Genomic DNA, 22,208 nt, shown 5'->3' on the forward strand with positions numbered 1-22,208 from the left:
TTTTAGTAGCTAACACATCAGTACATATGGTTATGTAAGTAGAATTATAAATATATATAGCATTTTCCATAAATTAAACTACACTTTAAAGGAAAATTTAAATCCTAAAATATGAGTTCTAAACTCTTAAAAATCTTAATACTAATTATTTTTTCAGTTTGGATTGAGAGTTGATTTCATCTCATTTTATCTCATTATTATAACTTTATCAAATTTTTACATAAAATAAAATAAATAATTTAATTTTTTTAAATTTTAAAAAAATAATATATTAAAAAAATAATATTTTATTCAATTTTTAACTTTCCAAACGACACCATCGCTTCTATGCCAGTCCGGCAGTCGCAGTCACCAACTTTAGAGGTCACCAGAATTGGTCGGAATTTGGCAGTCAAAAGTTTGCCAGAATCCTGAGGTCGGCCGACAACGACGGTTAATTTTTTATTTAAATAAAATTAGAAATTTGACTGTGTGTAATTATATTAGATTTTCCAAGGAAGAAAAGCCTTCAGCCATTCTCAGTCATGAAACCTCATGAATTAGAAGAAAGTCGCTCGCAATCATTATTTTCTTTGTTTTTATCATCTTTTTCCTTGTGTTAGTTACATGACAAAGACATCCCTTCTTAGGCCTTGGTGTCGTCCACAATGCCCTTTGTCAAAAAGCCGAACTCTTTGCATATTATTGCCAACAACCGAAATCCTTTCTCATCGTCGAAGCATCATTTGCCTCACTTTTTTCCTGTGGCTGTGAAGCAGAAAAGAATATAAATTCATTAACACAATAATAAAGCGAGATAGCAGCCGCGCAACCGCTCCCTCCACTCTTCAGTGGCTGTATGTGAAGGTGGCCCCTCACCGACAACCCAATCAAACAGAATTATCAAAACACTTCAATCCAAATAATGAATATTAAACTTCATATATATATATATATATAAAGAATCCAACATCACCTCTAATCAACCCCCCTCCAATCGATTCCCTTTTCTAAAAACGATTAATGTAACAAAAAAAATAGAAGAGAATAGTACAAAGGTTGAGGAAGAAAAAATGGTGTCATTGCCGTGTCCTTTGTAGCCTGGATCCAATCATTTTCAGCTCGAAGTTCTTCACAGACCCAGCAGCATCTCTCATTGTGGTGTCCATGACATATGGGATTTTTTCAAATATGATCTCTGTCGAGTTTATTAGGTTCCGGCATGGTTCGCGCCGGACTGCTATGGTTCCATGGTAATGGAAGTATTTGATTCGGCCCTCCGTTTTATGAGTTGTTTTACCAGCGAGGTTTTGTGACATATGTACCCCAGTGGCATATACATTGCGCGGTTGCACAGCGTATTTGCGGTCCCTCCTAATTCCTTTCACCACATCCCTATATACAAGCTTTTCAAACCCCCACCTCCTGAAATTTGGACATCACAGAATATTACAAGACAAGGATGTGAAGAAAATGTATTTCAATACAATTTATGAAGTCATCAAAACAAATGTGAATTCATAGAGAAATCAATAAACTTGCTTGTTTCTGAAAACAAAATCTTCTTGACTTTTTCTGTTGTAAAGGATCCACCTCAAATGGAACCAAACAATCAACCGTCCAGCAAAAATAATCGGCTAATATGGCTCTTACAATGAAACATGAAAATAAATACAAAAAATGAGTTCTACGAACAACAATCTAGATGGTTTAGCCTAAGACCCTCCTATCAACAAGTCCCAAACAATCGTTCCTAACCCTCACTATTTTTATTTTCTGGCAATGTCATCATCATTCTTTATCTCAAATCAGCAACAACATAATTGAATGGTCACCGATGTCAAACCTTTTAAATAAGCATTCAAGTGCCTTTCTTTACACTTGGGGAGAATTAGTTTTCCAAAAATCATATCATACTTAATTATTTGACCCTTTGGCCTATCTTACATCTTACTCCAGGAGAGAACACCTTTCATTGAAGGATTGTTCCCTAAAATAAAAAAAGGAATCTTTAAAAAATATGAGTAATATGCTACTTTAAGAATTAACAAGATCCCAAGCATGCATAACATATACGAACTTTGGAACAAAGTTCAAACCCACCCAACTTCCGCATACCCTAAAACAACCATGAGAAGGAAGAATCAATTCCAATACTACATGAAAGTTCCAATGGTTCCAAATGTATAAAACACTTTGGTCCATCAATGCCAAAATGCTCCCATCACCCAACTACAGCATAATAATCTAAATGTAGTAAGATTAAATATAATTCATAAAAACTGATTATACTATGAAATACTCAATTGCTAAGATAAATAAAGTGCACTGTAAACTCCCTTGTATGGGGGGAAAACTACAATCTATGCTCTCAAACGGATAAACTCCGTGAAGATTGAACTACTAACATGGCAATGTGAGTTCAACACAAGAAGTTATTTACTATCAAACAATCTGGATCTATAATTTCCTTCAATAAATGCACCACGAAGATCAATACAAACATCAAAATTTCAATAACTGAAATTCAAAAAATGTTAAACAATTCTCAAACTCCAAGTATGACATTTCCCCTGCCTAGGTGAAATTTAATTGCTCAGGAAGTTGGCTTTTTAAAACCTATCCACCCATGGAAAATGTAAAATTGACACATTGTAAAAGACGTCAAAAACTGTATTCAACCCAAGCAATTTCCCACTATTTTCTCAACTTAAATCACGCTAGGAAAAAAAGTAATCAAGAGGACGCATGAAATGTACCTGTAGGTTCTGCCGGCAGGTTCGTAAAGGCATAGCTTACTGCTCATGGGCATCTGCTCAATGGTGAACTGCGAGTAGTTGGAAAGCGAATCGAGCACCGTTTTAATGGTGCTTTTGGGCGGCACATATATATACTCATCAACGTCAAAGAAGAACATCCACTTAGCCATAAACTTGTACCTATGCAAGCAATCATTCACCACCATGAACTGGTTGTGATAGTACCCGTCAAATCTTTCCTGCTCCCTTATATCTTGCAACGTCACAAAGCCCTTTTCCATCCATGGTCTCAACACCTCCAACATCTCCTCATGAATCCCACCCGCGTCGTGTATCACAAAATGCGATCTCTCCCCGAACAATCTAACGTGGTACGCTATCCACTCCCTCAGTCTCTGGGGACTCAAATTCCCATACAAGGACGAGCCACAATACAGATAATCGTACTTGGGTTTTGAAGTAAACAATGCGAGATTCAAGGATCCGGGAGACTCTGTCAAGGCCTGGATGGTGTCCGTGACGTTGAAGCTGCGGTCACCGCCACCGGAGGTGGAGGCGTAGAGGAGTAATGTTCCGCCGGAGTTGTCGGTATTGATGGGTTGAGAGAAGGTGCAGTTGACGACAACGACAGTGTAGACCCGGCCGTAGCCCCAGTCCGGGAGGATCTTGTAGCCGACGGCGGAAATGGGTTCGGAGGAGTTGAGATGTGGGACCCACTGGCACTGGTAGGTCGGCTTGGCAAAGACATGGAGTGGCTTGGAAGCTATACCCACAATGGCAAAGGTGTTGAGGCCTCCTCTGTAAGCCCCCATAGTGACGAAGCTGTAGGCGGCCGCGCCGTAAGTATTGAAGCCACGCTTGATAACGCCATTATCAAGCGTCTGATCTTCTTGCCGAAGGGACGTTGTCGCCGGCTGAGACGGCGGTGACGGTGAAGAAGGTGGGGGGGCGAGTAGGGAAGAATGTACGGCAGATGAAGTGGAAATGGTGGGTGGGGCCATCTCGGTGGTGACGACCCTGGAGATGCAGAAGCGGAGATCGGAGGTGGAGATGGTGAAACGAGAAGGAAAGAACTGGAGAAGAGTGGCCAAACTGCAGAGTATTAGAAGAGCAGTTAACAACAGCTTAAGCTCTGCTGCAAAATTCCACACTCCCACCACCAACATCCTCTTCTCTTTCTCCTTAGGTTTATCCATCACTCAGTAATGGAAGAGCAGGATTCAGGAAGGAAGAAGAAGAAGAATGGCAAAAAGATTTATCCTATACTCCTCTGTATCTCCCTGTCTCTTCCTCTGCCTGCCTCAAAGTTTCTGTCATTATGTGTGTTTTATATTGGATCGAGTTATTAGCGGTTCTCCCATCTCCGTCCTCTGGATTTTTGTAATGAGTACTGTTATATGTTAGAGAAATTACACAAATTGATTTATTTAATTCGTTATTATTTTACAATAAAAATAAATAAAAAGATTTATAATCTGATGAATTAAACGGCACATTAGTTTATAAAATTATTTTTTTATAATCTCTTTATAATTATAAAATCTAGCCCACCAATTATAAAGCTCGAGTTGTAATTGAAAATTTGAGTGAGTGCTCAACCGAGCTCAGTTCAACTCGTTTCAATTAGAGAATTCTTTTGTTTCTTATTTTCTTATTTTAAAGAATAAATATATAGGATAATAATACGAATCAAACGGAAAAAAAAAAAATTACTAATCAAAAATCAAAATTATATTTCGAATACAATATTACAATTTATATTTACAAATATATTTATAACTTATATACAGATCCAAATACACACATAAATGTTAGTGTATATGCTTTTAATATATAGTGTTACTTTATATCTGGAATTTTGTATACATGCCTTATATCAATTATATTCTTATTGATATAAAGGTTTGTACTATAATGCAGAAGCAAGCTTGTTCTCGAATATTAATCAACTCAAATCAAATGATTATAATTTTATATTCATATGCAATTTATTTTAGTGAATTAAAAAAAGGTGACTCGAGTTTTAACTGACTCTAATTTGGACAGTTTGTTCAAAAAGTAATATTACTCATCATTTTAATTATCATCATCCTCTCGTCATCTTATAATGTGGCATCAGATAATTGGAAACTATTTATTATATTTTACTTGTGAACTTATCATCTAATACCACATCACGAAATGATGAGAGGATGATAAAAAAATAGATGATGGATAAATTTTTCCCTGTTCAAATTACACTAGTAATTATGAATTTTATTTTGGGTATTTAACAACATTTGCCCTTCAAGCTTTGTGGTCCGATTCATATTTATATTTGAGTAGTGGTAAATATAGTCGTAGAGTGTGTAAACACCGCACAATTCTTTAAAAAAAATGAGATTCATTATTAAAAAATTAATTATTTTTTTATGTGAGTCTTATATTTACTCAATATTTTCAAAGAAATTACGTTATGTTTACGCACTCTAAAATTATAAATATCATTTCTTTTATACTTACACGTGGAAACTAGAATTTACAAATAAAAAGTTAAAAACCAAATTTGGAAGGGTTTAGGCCAGAACCATGAATGATGTATCTTATTATATTCACTTAACAAAGATGTTGTCGGTATGCGAATAACTTGTTTACCCATTAAAAAAACAGAAAGTTTAGGAGGGGAATAAATAAATATTATAATTACTGTTTATATGTAATTAATAATACACATATAGTCTTAATTTTTTTATATATTTATATTTTAAAATAAAATATTTAGTATTATTATTTTATAAAAATATCTTATATTTAAAAATAAATAAAGATACTCTTTTTTAAAAAATAAGGTCTATTATTAAAAAAAATAATCTTTTTATGAATTTGAAATTTATCATTTTTTTCAAAAAATAATGAACTTTAGGATGGCAAATATTATTTTTTATTTAAAATGTATTTATATAAAAAGTTATAAAATAATTATGTATTTATTTTTATTTTTATTTATATATCTAGAGAGGGGGGGGGGACCGGGTGTATAAAAAAGCCTCGCCTCGTGCCAAAAGGAGGCGTCTGGGAGTCTCTTCTCATTTTCCAATGAGTTTATTTCTTCCGTCTTGCCACCATACCCCTTTACTTTGCACAGCCTTTTAACTTTATGTTACTGTGAAAGACAATAATGAAAGATGAAGTTAGCAGCTTGGGTTTGTAAGTTGTATGGAATGTCATGGATGATAATTGAATCAATATTTACTAATAAAAATTTATAAAAATAATAATTTTTTTTGAAATGATTCCTTTCAATAATTTTAAGGTTAAGATATTAATAATTTTAATTATGTCTAAATTATATTTAATGGGTCATATTTGATAAGTCCACGAGCAATAAATTATTGAAATTGATTAAGAATTTTAATTAAGCTCAATAACTGGGTTAAATTTCATTTATTATTTATTGAATAAGTTAGTCCTTTTAGAATTTAAAGATCGACCACTATAAATTTATTTTAATTTAAAATCATCACTGATTGAAGTCTCCTACACAGTCTCAGTCACTACCAATTATACATTGAATGAACTATTAGATTATATTTTTAAACTCAAACTCTTTTTTTTTTTTAATGATCGTGACCGAGTCCAACTAGAACTCGAACTTGTCAACATCCTATTCCAACACGGATACAATTCTACAAGTCATATTCACGTTAAAACTCTTTAACCGAATCAAACTCAAACTGGTCGTCACCCTCTCCCAACTCTCTATAAGTATCTACATTCCCCATGTTATTTGGAAAAGAAAATAAAAATAAAAATAAAAAACGCAACATAATCGATTTTGTGAAGCAACACTATAAGGTAAATAGTTTGATCATAAATTATAATTAGCATACGTTAACTAGTTATATATATTATTATTATTAAAGCTAGTTCTTTTGAAGCCAATGTTTACGCATCACGCATGTCATGATATTTACAAGAACGTCATTCATCATATTTCAGTCTGTATATTATAATTGTGTATGTATTATGTATCTTATACATCTCACGTTGCATAAAACACGTAAACTTTCATAAGATCAAGTGTAAGATAAGCTCATAATAGCTAATCAGATGATCATTCAGATGCATGGTACCAATGCAGTTTTAGGGTGGGTGTGCAAGCTAGCGACTCAAACGTGGTTCACCATAGTATGCCAGAGTACTGCATAGTTGGCTTCCTTTGCTGCAACAGGGGAAGTTAGTGCACAACCTTGCACACAGGGTTAAGTGTGTTGGCCAATCGGATAAATCATATCAGTCAATTAATGCAGATAAATCAGTCATGCATAGCATAAGCATCAGTATTGTAAAAGGGTTTTTCTCTCTATCGACCCACAGGGCAAGCCCACGAGGGGCCACTAGGAAGTAAGTCAGAGAGTTCAGCCGAGGCCAATGTCCCTCCTCTAAAAGGAGTCAGTGAACTTCTGTAGAGTACTCGACCCATGAGTGAAACTCATTAATGAAACAACCCACGCGTGAGGAAAAAGGACGGTAGGGGCAGATGAGACTTGCCGCCCTGATACATTCTCGATATCACCTTACCCTTGTGAACATGAGCAAGCAGGTGGGCGGAAAATATGGAGAACAATTGGTCTTCTGATAATAGGTATGGAGGGGCTTAACATGGAACGTTCACATGGTAAAGTGAGTCAGGAAGTCACGCGGTATTAACGGTGCTACTCTCTGGACTCTACGTCGCATTAATGATGCTACCCAGAAGCCGCGTCACATTAAAGGATTCAGACTAAGCGAACGGTTGAAGTGGAATGAACTCTCCGAAGCCAAGTATGAGTTGTCCCCATCCGGATACCTAGTATAAAAGCCGACCCTAGGTACGAAGAACACTCTCTGATTCCTCTAAATTTACACACAAACTACTAAGAATATATACTGACTTTAGCATTAGAGACTCCCCAGCCACCACCAAGACCCCCACATTCTTCGTGTTTGCTTAAAGTGTGCAGGTGACAGCCCGAAGATCCGAGTTTCTGGAACCCGGTCCAAATGCGTGCGAAAGACAACGTTAACAATTATGATCAATCATAATTTTAAGTTTTCAGCATAAAATATTTTATGAAAAATCTTATGTTAAGTATGTTTACGTTATGATGGCTTTCTTACTGAGTTATCGACTCATTTTAATTTGTTTTTATGTTTTTAAACCACTCCAGGTCAGGATAATTATGGCGATAGAGCTGCAGGATGAGACTTGCTCCAGAGAAGCTTGACAGTGGCTTAGATCATGTATAGAGATTTTAAATTATGATTTTTATGACACGGGTTTTGAGAAATTTTAATAAATGCTTCTGCGCACTCTCTTTTATGATCTCATTATTTTAATAAAAAATTATTTAATTTATAGAATCTTTGTACTTGACCCTTCATTTAAAATAACAGAAAATATTTTTAAGTCAAGATTTAATAGTAGCATTTTGCTCTCGAGAATTTTTAAAAACAATTTTATTATTAACTATTAGAAGCGGGGCGTTACATTTCTTGATATGTTGGAAGTATAAAATGTCAATAGGAAAGAACGATAGTATTGAGTAATTATCGAGGTTAAGTTAAATGCTGAATTTCTAGCTCGATGGAAAATACTGAGCATCAATTTGATTTGATAATAATAGAAAAGTTGAAATTTGCGATAATTTGAGAAGGGATAGAGAAAGAAGAAACTATTGGTAGTTACTTTAACGGAAGGATTTGTAGAGGAAAATAGCGAGAATAAGTTCCGGCTTGAATATAAGAAGCGTTTTATATTAATTTATTATTATAATTTTTTTAAATTTTTATATAAAATATAATAAATAATTTATTTTTTAAAATTTTAAAATAATAATAATATTAAAAAAATAATATTTAAATAATATTTTATTTTATTTTTACCTTTCATAATCACCCAAGTTAAAAGAGACGATGATCCTAATAAAAAAAATTGTAAAAAATTACATATTTATAAAGTGAATTTAATAATATTCAGTATTAGGAATGATTTGAATTACTGTTCATGGACTGTTATGCACTGTTCATGTCCGTTTAGTACTGTTCATATACTGTGTCAGTTTTTACTATTTTATATTATTTATTTATTATTTTTAAATATTTTCAAAATTTAAGAGATAAAATATTATGTGTTGATAACAAAAACTACGTGATCCAAACCGGGCCTTAATTTTAGAATCTTCACCCGGGGAGGGGCATGAATGCAAATAGATTCCCAATCATACAAGGCCGTGACAGGTGGCTGATTCTCTGCGAAATACGGTGTCTTCTGTCGCGCTGTCCTGTCCGTCCGGCTGGTCTGTCTTCTGTCGACATAATACTATTAGGAAAATGATTTACCTACAACACCTTATACAACACATTGTATAAAGTGACGTAGGTGTATCAGTACTCATACTATTATTATTATTATTATTATTATCATTATAATAAATTTTTTAATGAAAATAACAATTTCCTCGAACACTGTTCGACGCGTGGCCGCGCCTACCAGGTGGACCACATTCTTTTATGGACCACATTAGACTTTAGAGCCTCATGTTTGAACGGCCGATCTTTTCTTTCGTATAATATGAAATGATATAAAAATCGGCGAGGCTGAGGGGGGCAGGCACACCGCCACACGGAATCAATCACCGATTCTTCCCATATTTTCTGAAAAAGCATTTCAAAAACGCGGAAATGGAATGGCAACGACAACTTGACCCAATTAAAGAACTAAACGACCTTATTCCTAAGAAATTGCAAAGATTTATACGAGTGTATGGCAGCGAAAGTCTATCTGTCTGTGTTGCTTTGCTTATGCAGAAGGAAAACAACGGTTTTTACGTCTACGACGCGTGTTTATCGGTTATGAGCAGAGCACAGTACATCTAGTCGGGCCATGAGTAAAAGGCGGTGAAATTTTGTTAGAAAAGTACTAGAGAGTATCCACTATAGTGGTACACACAATATACATATTATGTGAATGTCTCTCATCCACTTGTTATTTTTTTTCCTTATTCTTTCTTCAAATATAACGGCTTCTCTCTCTCTTATCTCTCTCTCACCAACGTCTCTCTCTCTTATCATCTCCACTCTCTCTCTCTCTCATCTCTGCTTTCTCTTTCATTTCCGCTCTCTCTCATCGGCTCTCTCCCTCATCTATCTCTAATTTTAAATTTAAAAAATATGTGGTGTAGATTTTGACATATAATATGTGTAAAAATGGTTACTATAAATAGTGGTTTCTCCCAATAATATTTCATTTTGTTAGGTACCGTCTAAAAGTTCTATATATTAGCGTACATTAATTTATACCTGTTTAGATGAGATGAATTGAGATAATTTATAAATAATAATAAAATTTATGAATTAAAATTTATAAATAATAATAAATAATAGTGATATGATCTCGACTCATCTCTCAATTCAAATCGATTCTTAGTTAAACTTTTAATTTATGATAGTTTCGAATTCGACGTGACGACAATCTACTCTAAATAATTTATTTCATGAATTCATGGCAACCTATTCTATAATATAGTTTTTGTTCTTATACCAATTGTTAAAATTCCAATAATTGATCTAAAAGTTTTAAAATATTGGAGATTAAGGCTGGTTTGGTAAGTCAAATAATCTTACCACTTCACTATTATTTACTATTTATCACATTTTTACTATTATTTATTTTTATTAATTACTTTTTTATTATTTTTTAATTATTATTTACAGATGAAATCAACATTAACCTAAGTTAGTTATACGAATAATGACAAAGAACAAAACAGTAAGGGAAAAGGGGCAACAAGTCTACATCTTAAAAGGAGGAAAATGGGAAGAAGGGAGAAACGGGCTCGAGAGAATTCATATAAAACTTAATTGAATTCAAATCCCATCAATGATAGAATTGAATTTAAGTATTAGTTAATATTATAATAAGATGTGAATTCAAATATCATATTAATTATTTAAAATTGAATAATGCTACTCTTACCACTCTCGGTCCCGCTTCCAGTTCCGTTATATTTTTTAAATTTTTTTAAATTTTTTTACTTAATAATTAAGTAAATATTTTTTAATGATATTATAATTTTTTTTATTTTTTTTAAATATTTTATAATATTAAAAAAATACATATATAAAAAAATATTATATTTTACACTGAGTGAGACCGGGAGCGGGACAGCCAGCGGAGGCTGTAGAGGCGTCCTTTAAAATTATAAACAAATGTTATTCCTTCTTAGCTTCAAAGCGTACGTATATATAGTGCGTTTTAGTACTGAGGATGAGATCGATCCTCGTCATTTTTTCGATTAGATTAAATAATCTAACTCAGAGAGATAATATTACAATATAAAACTTTTTATTAATATTGATTCCACCTAAACAATTAGCTCCATTTGAATATTGAGATAAAAAGAGATAATTTTAGATAAAAATTAAAAGTTAAATAAAATATTATTTTTTAATATTATTATTATTTTAAGATTTAAAAAAGTTGAATCGTTTATTGTATTTTATGTGTGAATTAAATAAATTTATAATAATAAAATAAAATGAGATAAATTGAAATGATTTCTCAATCTAAAGAAGAGTTGTTATCTTATTTCGATTTTTAAATATCTCTTTCGAAAATTCTAAGAGATAGTTTGAATATTGAGTTGAGGTTGAAATGAAAGTTAAAAATTAAATAAAATATTATTTTTTTAATATTATTATTATTTTAAAAATTAAAAATATTAAATTATTTATTATATTATATATAAAAATTTTAAAAAATTATAACGATTATCAAATGAGATGAAATAAAATAAAATACTTCTTTTACTTCTAACATTTAATTTGTCATGCTAAGAGTGTAGCCGGACAAATCATGCATGAAATCTTAATTGATATATTGTAATGATTCATCATCATTAAAAGAAGTAGATGGATAGACTTATAAAAAGATTGCAGCTAATTGATAATTCAGATAATTGCAACCAAAGTTAAGAATGCCTCAACCACTTTACGTTAAAAGCATTTATTTAAAATAAAAGCTTTGGTCATCCTAGCTAGCTAGCTAGCTAACTCCATCTACGGTCGTACCATAATTGAATGAGGAAGCTGGAAAGTACTACTGTGCATGGTTTTATTTAATTAATTTAAAGAACCTCTAATGCACAGTATATATTTTTATAATGCAGATTTTTAATTAATAATGATCATCTTTCTTTTTTGTGAGTAATGAAAGAGTTTGCATTTGATTGATCTATAATTAAAATAGAAAAATGATTTTTGCAAATTTAGGATATGTTATTAATGTTATTTATTTAAGGGTGGCTTGTTTGAAAATAGATCTCATCCCATCTCATCTTATTCTCAAACATAATTTAAATCCAAATATTTTTAAACTAATAATTTTAACTTTTTCATATTAATTATTATAATTTTTCTAAACTTTTAAACAAAATATAAAAAAAGTAATTTAACTTTTTCAAATCTTTAAATAAAAATAATATTATAAAACTATATTATAATAATATTATAATTTATTTTATAATATTTTTTGTTCAACTTTTTCTCTCTTTTTTTTTTAAAATTCAAAAAAATGCCCAATTCAATTAACTATCTTACTGTTATTTATAAACTATCTTATTATTATTTATAAAATTTTTATTTAATCTCACTCTCGCAAGCCTAAAATGAATCAATTAGGAATGAAAATGTAAATTAATGTTTAATAGTTCAATATGTCTTGTAATGAGTAATCCACTGCAACTTGCTGCCTATATGTCCTGGCTAATATACATATACATATACATATATATATATATATATAGATATAGAAGCATTAATTTGGCTTTGCTACGGCAAGAAGAAACGAGTTTTTGTTGATTTTATATTCCCTACAATCTCGTACGTGTTCATGACGCCAGTGAAAATGGCAGGCAATTACAACGAGTCATGCACGTATTTTCCAGGAGAGAAAACAGAAGTAAACCACTAGAAAGTGAAAGGAATTGAAGCCTTGTGACGTATGTCGTACACGGTTGGTGGAAACAATTGCATCACATTAAAATAAAATTTACAACATTCTACCATATCATATCATATCATATCATATCATATCATATCATATCATATCAACAGCAAATTAGTGATTTTTGGTTGAATGACACCAACCCGTATCTATCTCAAAAGTGAGTTGCAAATCCTATAACTATTGACTTAAATATACAAATGAGAAATTATACTTACAGTCACTTAAAAAAAATAAATAAATATGAAATTTACATGAAAAGAAATTAATTTTTTAATAGTAGACCCTACTTTTTTTCAAAGTAATTACGACATTTGCACATTTCACGACTGTATGTAACATTACTCTTTTTTATTTAAACATTTTTTACAATTTAAAGATATATATATATATATATATATATATATATATATATAGAATATAGACCTTACTGTATTTCTTGTAGTCTATACTATCCACTATTAGCATTTAAGTTAGTAAGGTAATATTAAATATTTTATAAATAATAGTAAAAAAATAACAAAAAATATTAAATAATTATAAAAAATATAAAAAGTATAGAAAAAATAATAATAAAATAATAAATAAAAGTAAATTATTCTCAGCCACCCAAACTCTTAAATTCTTAATGATTTAAATTCAAAGACGGTGTACGTCCTTAGTTGTAATATAGAAGGTGTTTAAATAAGCATGAGTGCTAGTGGGTCATGTATCCTCAGGAATGTATTTAATTTTGAAAAAAATAACAACCACATTTGAGGTAAAAAAAAACAAGGCACCAATTGAGCAATCCCTAGTACTACGTACCTTCTCTCACTCTATAAATAATATGAGTGGGTCTACACCAATTGAGAGATTTTTAACTTGAATTACTCAAGGTATACTAGCAAAAAACTCATTGTCGAAGGTCTATACATACTTGGGAGTAGTCAGGATGCTGTTCTCGGACAACATGTAAATTCACATTATGCAATTTTGTCCCCTAGAGGAGTAGAGACACAAACACACACACACTCACACTCGTGGTTCGTATATGAGACCCAAATTCTAACTAATCTCACTCTTTGCAAATTCAGTTATATTTATTGATAAATCTCCTAGCTTCACAACATTATATCAATAAGTAACTGCATGATATAAATAAATAACTATGGCCTTTACCAACTCTTTGGATGACAAAAGATATATTTGTCTAATACATCTTAGTATATTACTCGGCTGTGCCGTTCTAGCACAAAATCAAAAGTCATTTCATTTATGATTTGATCTTTACATTTCATAACATAATTAAATGAAAACAAAAATATAACTGAAACTTAACAATAAAAGCTTAAAAGTCTTTTATCCACTATATACCTCAAGAGGATTTACTTTCCTCCATTTGCAAATCCAATGTTGAATCCAATGAACACCTCTTCCTAAGATGTCTGCTCTCAAGAATCCTTTGGAGACGATCAAATTGACCTATTGTCACGCCCGTGCTTTTCTTTCTTTTTTTTTTTTTTTTTAAATATTTTAAAAAAAGGGACGACGGGAATTACCATCCTGTTTAAAACTTTTTCACTTGCATCCCCAGGGTGCGAGACTCTAACGTTTATAAATAAAATGTGCTTTGATCATAAAAGAGGGTTACAGCGGAATGCATAAATCTTATAATAAAAAGGCCTCGTACGTTTAAAACTCGTGTCTAGACTTCCGTGCTCTTCCCCGTGGGCCGTGTCCGTCCTGATCGTGCAGTTCCTGTGAGGGGGAGGGACATGCATAAAAACTAAAATGAGTCGAAGACTCGTAAGCATTACTTCATACGGTTAAAATATAACAACATAGGTTTTCATTCATGCATTCGTCAATCGTACATACTATTACGTGCGTGCCTACGTGTCTTGTGTGCGTTCGTTTGAAAACGTCACTGGACGGGGCTTTTCTTTTGAAAGGCTTTCCTCCATTTAAAACGTGTCCCCCGTCACTGCCTTCATTTCTTCAAGAGTCGGTGTACGGGGTTTTACTTTAAAAAAAGGGCTTTCTCGCCGTAAAACGTTTCCCCCGTCAGTGCCTTCATTTCTTAAAGAGCCCGTGCTCTTGTGCTCTTGTGCATACATGTGCATTCGTGCGTTCGTGCGTGCGTGCTTACATCCATTCTTTCTTATCGCTTTCATAGGCCAGTACACACAATTACGCCCCGTGTGTTTGGGGTTAGCGGTCTTCCTTTGGACCCGGATTCCGCCCGTGGCCACGGGTTGGGAACCCCTTTTCATAGGGGGCAGCACTGGGTGCACTTCCAGCACTACTTACCCGGCATTGCAATCTGCCCATTCATCGGTACCCTTTCATTCATGTCATGTGGCCGTTACGTGTCTTCATACATTCATGCTTTCGTTTCTTTCTTTCTTTCTTTTTATTCGTTCGTTCATGTCAGCTCGAAGGAGCTGAAGCTTTCATTCCGTTCGTTCTTTCATTAAATAGTCATTTCTTTTTATGAGAAAACATTTCTTTTCGTGAGAAAATATCGTTTGGGGCGTAAGCCCGAAAATGGTCTTTCCGTCTTCTTTTTCAATTTCATTTCAGTTCTATCTTCTCTTTAACAAAGAACATACATGGGCTTAAGCGTCAGCTTCCGTGGCATCCTATAAGTGTCACCTTTAACTTCGTCAATCATGGCATCCGCGAGTATCACCTTGTGGCGCACATGAGAGCGTCGGTTCGTAGGATTCACAAAAGCATCTGCTTTCATGCCTTTCATGCATCTTCATCAGTTTATGGGTTTTTCTTAGAAAATACATACAATAGATACAGCGTATAGTCATCCATTCACATGCGTACAATTAATACTTTGGGATGCGTAAAAAGGGGCTGCCAATGAGGGGTCGTACATACTTATGCTTTTGAACATTTAGCATTTTCTTTCTTAAAACGTCTTTAGTCTTTTCGTGAGCATTTTAAGGGAAAAGCGTTTCTTGTATCTTTGATAACTCTAGAAGAGTATGAACGTAACACTTACCTGGACTCCATGCTACTTGCATGTCATTCAGTCCATTCACGTGCTTGTCAGATGGCAACCTACATGCATACACATAACCTTAGCATCATTCTCTATCTAATGCATAAGTAACTTAAACTATAAATAGAACTACGCTATACTTAGAACACTCTCCTTCTATCCCATGCACTTACGTGCCCTTCACTATGTTAGACCCTTCGGGGACCACTTATGGTCACCACAACTTCCAACTCAAAGTCTTGCCTCGAGTGCTCATCCACTAAAGTGAACCCCTTATTCACCTTAGGATTAAGACACTAGGACATTCGTCTTACTCTTCTTACAACCACATTCGACGCATGATTCCGACCGATAGAATCACACATCTCCATCCTAACGATGCATCCGTCACTATCTTCATGCATCTTGGCCCATACTAAATCCTCATTCCCATCCAGCAAGACACATGGCTCTAAGCCAACTCTGAGGCTTAGTTCCGTGCAACTATGCTCATGACAGATTACCCATTACATACGGTGAATCCGTCCGGCACGTGTCTCTCACCATGTTACACAGGTACCTTACCCCTTTATCACCTAAGATCAACGTATATAATACGTTGATCACCTGTTCGTAGGGACAAGGGCCATATTCCGATACCAATCTTCTCTTGACCCGGCTAGCATGACACTTCACGCTACCCGTCCCTTTTGACAGTTCATCCCAACACTTAACACGACAAGACTCCATCTATAACTACGTTTCATGTCACGTTATATAGCCCGAGATTGTTCCAGTGCTACACCGTGACCTTGTCGTGTTACCTAACATTCTATTACATCACTCCTGACTCATCACGAGTACGGTTCCTCACGTACTCCCGTTACATCGTGACATCTCGTCACGTTCCCATTACGCCATTTCTACACTTTAACACTTCACCCATCATAAGCATGACTTCCAATAACCACGTCACTTCATGACGTTGCCCAGTCATGCTTCCGCTGCGTACTCTTACACTTATTCCACTACTTCACCCATCACAAGCACGATTGTCAATAGTCATGTCACTTCGTGACATTTCCCAGTCATGCTTCCGCTGCGCACTCTTATACTTGTTCTACTACTTTGCGCATACGCCTGGCCATAAGTCCATCACAGTGACACTTGTCACCTCAGACTACAGGCTACGCCATAGCTACTTCGGGACACTGTTTCACAGTTCCTGACACTATCCATCACGTTCCACGCCCATCAATCACATAATCATCCTTATCTCTACGGCACGCCACACTGAGTGTCGCTGCTACGTGGAGTACACTCCACATATACTCCCTTCATACACACCACATCACCATTATGGCATACCTACCATATGGTACATCACTTCATCACATGGAGTACGTTGCACTCGTATTCCCTTTACATACGCTCCATCACCACTATGGCCTACATGCCATATGGTGCATCCCCAATCATATGGAGTACATTCCACATGCACTCCATCCATACTCACCATATCACCACTATGGCATACCCGCCATATCGTACATTATTACATCACATGGAGTACACTCCCCGTGTACTCCCTTCGTACACTACGACACATCACCATTATGGCATCCTTGCCATGTGGTGTATCACCCATTATATGGAGTACATTTCACATGCACTCCATTCATACACACCATATCACCACTATGGCATACCTGCCATATGGTGCATCACCATATCCCATGGAGTACACTCCTCGTATACTCCTTTCATACACACTACGGCACATCACCACTATGGCATACACGCCATATGGTGTATCTCACCATCTCATGGAGTACATCCCACATGTACTTTCCACATACATACCACATCACCAATATGGCACACACGCCATATGGTGCATCGTCCACCATATAGAGTACGTTCTACATGTACTCCTCTTACACGCATTACGTCACTGAGTACACTCCACTTGTACTCATCCCGTTCCACGACACGCCAAGAGGGTATATTTTACATATACTCTCCTTGTCTCACATTACGCCACACATAGAGTACACAAAGCGTGTACTATCCCCATCCCACATGCCACATCACCATTATGGCATATCCGCCACATGGTGCATTACTCTACCACATAGAGTACACCAATCGTACACTCCCTTCATACATATCGCGGCATGTCACCACTATGGCGTACCCGCCATATGGTGCATCTCACCATCACATGGAGTACATTCCACATGTACTCCCTACATACACAACACGCCACATGCACACAGAGTACACTCAGTGTGCACCGTATCCATTCCACATACACCATGTCACCATTACAGCACATATTCCCAATCACACTACACAGCACACTTCCCAATTACACCCAACACATCACAGTACACTACACGACACAATGCACCTCCATCCAATACAGATAGGCCCAACTCTTCACTACACAAAATGCCTAACACTTCATCACAATGCCTCAACTCCACAAATACTAACAGCACAGTCCACAACCTAGTCAACTAATCAATATCCAACATAATTAATAATGGATAGAGGGTTATATCATCGACGGGATAACCCGTGCGTTGCTTGCAGATCGTCATAGCCGATGATGTCGGAAGAGTCGTACGTGGCGGCTAACTCACGTACGGTGACTGTTTAGGCGTTTAGATAGCTAGGTGTGGTCTTGGAAAGGCTCGTGATAGCCTTGTGATGATGGTAAAGAGCATAACATGGCGGATCTAGCCATGTACAGTGGCGGTTAATCACACGCAGTGACTGTCCATCACGTGCAGTGATTACCCATCACATAAAGTGATGGTTTAGACCTAGGGCTTGGCTAAAGGAGGTGTGGTGAATCTCGTGGTGGCGTCGAGGTGGCGCCACGGTGGCTCACGGTGGCAGATCTGGCCATTCCATGGAGGAGAAGCCGTGGGAGAGTGAGAGAGAGTGTGCTCTCGTGGGTGGCAGATCGGGGCCAAGGGAGGTCGAGCTAGCTTGGTGGCGGCCTGAGGAGGCTGGACATGGCGGTCATCAGCCATGGGTGGCGGTGCACGGTGGTGCACGGCGTGCAACCCGTGCGTGCGTGAGTGAGGAGCCGTGAGGTGGAGGGAGAGCTTCTGGCCATGGGTCACATGGAGGAGCTCGGGGGAAAGGGAGAGGAGGTCCATGGTGGCCATGGGTGGTCATGGGTGGCCGCGTACGGCGGCGCACAGTGGGAAATGGGCTAGAGACCCATTTCGGGTACTTGCCGTGGAAGGATGGGGAGGACTGTTTCATAGGGGCTGACTTCGGTGGAGGATGATGGCCGGTGGGAGAGGAGCTCGCCGTGGGAGCGGTGGAGCCATTGGGCGGCGCACTGCGGCGCTACGCGCACAAGCCCGTTCGGGCTGTGTACTTCCGAAATGGAGAAAGGGAGAGCGTGAGGGGGAGAAGTCGGCATGGATGGACTCGCCGGCATGAGGAGCAGCCGATGGTGTCGGCGGTGTGGCCTGGCGACGCACGGCGGCCCCGGGCTGAGGCCTTAAGCCGTTCGGCGTGAGGTGATCTGCGTACAGCGTACGCCGAAGGAGAGAGGGAGGAGAGAGAGGGTTAAGGGGAAATGAGAGGGAAAAGAGAGGGGTCTGGGTATTTAACCCAGTCCTTTCATCTGGGGGTCTACACGATAATCTAACGACGAGGAATTGAAATACTGATTTGAAGATGCGTAAAACATTAACTTAATTAAAAACACTTAGAGGAATTAGGATAGATATTATTTTAAACTAACTTTAGTTTGTAAAATAATATTCTTCATCATTAATAAATGATGAAGTCTCACTTAACATATTTAAAAGGGTTAAACCTTTTATTTAATAAAAGTTCTCAACATAATTTAAATCCCATAATATCTTAAATAATTGAAATCATTTTAATAATAATATTAAAATGATTTCCGGCAATTATAATATTTTTGGAGCTCTTCAATAATATTATGATTGTCGTATTTAAGATCAAATATTAATTCAATAATGATGGAAATACTCCTTATAAATATTTCCAGCATATTTAAAACACTGGACGTGCCCTAGAAGTCACACGTTATCTTTCGAGACACGCTATCATGGTTCGACACGCATAACGTGACTCGCAGTCGGTAGTGAGAAAGGCAGATGATCACATAATCTCTGCCTTTAGGGTTTGCTTACGTCATCAGGACGAAACATACATTAGAAAGAGAGAAGCGTACGTAAGAAGAAGGAACTGGGTGTTACACCTATAGACACCTTAATCCTGAAAATTCAACCTATTATGCAATTGATTCTGATTATACTTAAGCCAACGGCCACTCTGAAAATCCCCAAGGAAGTAAACATTCTTTCCCCTATTGCCATGAAAGGTATTTGGTTTTTCCGTAACCAAAGTGTCCACAACAATCACATTGCAAATCCAATAAAACTTATGAATTCAGTAAATAAGCTACACTGGGAACACAAGTCCAAATGGTTAGAGAAACTACATCAGGATACTAAACCCCCCAGAATGCTTGCACCGACCAGAAGTCATCATCTCAATCTCATATAATGTTGCCATCACATGCTAGATCCTCTTGACATACCCAAAGTAAGGGGAAGCAACTACTGCTATCTCCTCTCAATCAAAGAAGTTAAATGTTAGATGTTAGGAACGACAAGAAGAAAAAGTAAAGCAAAACGAAATCAATCACACAAGATTTAAGTGGTTCGGCAACGTACTTACATTCATGGAACTATAGACGATTTTATTCTCTTGAAAGTCAAATACACAATGCGGCAATACAATATGTGGCCATACAATATTACAATATATTAGGGTCAGGTCAGACCGGTTAAAGAGCTAAATCGGGTCAAAAAACATTTTATTTGAGGATTCTCCTCCGGACCCCCACGAGGCTTGTCCATGTTTGCTTCGACTTATCGGCCAGAGCCTATGCTCCATGGCCCAAACCTCATTAAAAATCTATCAAAAAATTGCAACAAATTCTTTTTGGATCATGTCATCAAATTGGCCGCAGCAACAAATTCTTTCCGAATCATGTCATCAAATCAGCCACCACAAAAATAAACCAAGCTCCACATAAGCAAACCCAACACGAGATAGAGTTTTCATCCAAGGAGACTCATATGTGGCCACTGGAGCAATTCAATAGCCCAAGGTATCAAAAGATTGGAGAATACATCCCATCATCCATGACATAATGATCCACCCCAAACGTTGCATGCAACAAAGGAACTAATATTCCCCCTCAAGATGGAGTGTATAAATCAATAACACCCATCTTGTGTAAAAGGAAATGAAATTGAGCTGCACCAAGAGGCTTTGTTAGGATATCACTGAGTTGATGAGAGCTAGAGACATGAAGAGGTTTTATAATTCCATCTTGTAATTTCTCCCGAACAAGATAACAATCAATCAAAATATGTTTGGTTCTTTTGTGAAACACTAGATTCGCAGTAATATAGAGGGCAACCTGGTTGTCACAGAACATGAGAGCAGGTTGTGGATGAGAGATGCGAAGGTCTTGAAGGATTGAAAGGAGCCAAGTGATTTCACAGGTAGTGGAGGCCATGACCCTATATTCAGTTTCAGCCGAAGACTGAGAGACATTCTACTTCTTGTTGGACTTCCAAGAAATAAGAGCGTCACCAAGAAAGATCAAATAGCCTATGACAGAGCACCTTGAATCAGGGCAACCAGCCCAATCGAAATCGGTGAAAACCTTGGGATGAAGAGTGGTGGTTGTTGGAAATAATAAACCTTTGCCAAGAGTAGACTTGAGATATCGTAGGATGCGATGAACAACATCTAAATGGGGTTGCCAATGCGTATCCATGAACTGGCTGAGGACCTGAATTGAGTAGGCCAAATCAGGCCTAGTCCTAGTGATAGTCAAGTAAATCAATCGCACAATGAGTCTGCGATATTAGGAAACATCTTGTAAAAGGGGGCCATCATCTTTGCCTGGTTTCAGATTTTGTTGTATGGGAAAATTAAGAGGCTTGGAACCAAGAAAGCTAGAGTCCTCAAGAATATCCAAGGCATACTTACGCTGATTGAGGTCAATACCCTTGGCAGACCGAGCCACTTCCAAACAAAGAAAGAATTGTAAGTCTCCAAGATATTTGATTTTGAACTTTTGATCAAGAAACACCTTTAAATTTGTAATAGAGAGAAGATGATTGCCAGCTACAATGATATCATCGACATAAATTTGTTGAGGTGTCTCAACACATGATTTTTGGTGAACAACACCTTTGGCGGCATAGAAGTCAGGCATATGAAATTCAATGTCATTGTCAGATCTGAGAGTTTTGATCCTTTTGTTGAATTGTGTTTCAATGAGAGAGAAAAATGAGTGGATTAATTGTCGGGTTTTCCCTTTGTCATGCATGAGATAAAGCCAAGTACATTTAGAGAGATCGTCAACTATCATAAGAAAATATTTGGA

The 22,208-nt window shown here is 36.2% G+C and overlaps 1 protein-coding gene across 1 annotated transcript; it reads right to left on the minus strand.

Annotated features, from left to right (window-relative positions):
- Positions 1-902: 902 nt before the first annotated feature.
- On the minus strand, positions 903-4,095 carry LOC109001245 (galactan beta-1,4-galactosyltransferase GALS3-like). Its single transcript, XM_018978443.2, has 2 exons — positions 2,739-4,095; positions 903-1,404 (listed from the first exon to the last, which is right to left on the minus strand). The coding sequence occupies exons 1-2, from the start codon at positions 3,932-3,934 to the stop codon at positions 1,059-1,061; spliced, it is 1,542 nt and encodes a 513-aa protein (XP_018833988.1). The 5' UTR covers positions 3,935-4,095; the 3' UTR covers positions 903-1,058.
- Between the last annotated feature and the right edge of the window lie 18,113 nt (positions 4,096-22,208).

This window comes from Juglans regia, chromosome 4 (assembly GCF_001411555.2).
Source record: "Juglans regia cultivar Chandler chromosome 4, Walnut 2.0, whole genome shotgun sequence".
In the NCBI taxonomy this organism is placed as follows: domain Eukaryota; kingdom Viridiplantae; phylum Streptophyta; class Magnoliopsida; order Fagales; family Juglandaceae; genus Juglans; species Juglans regia.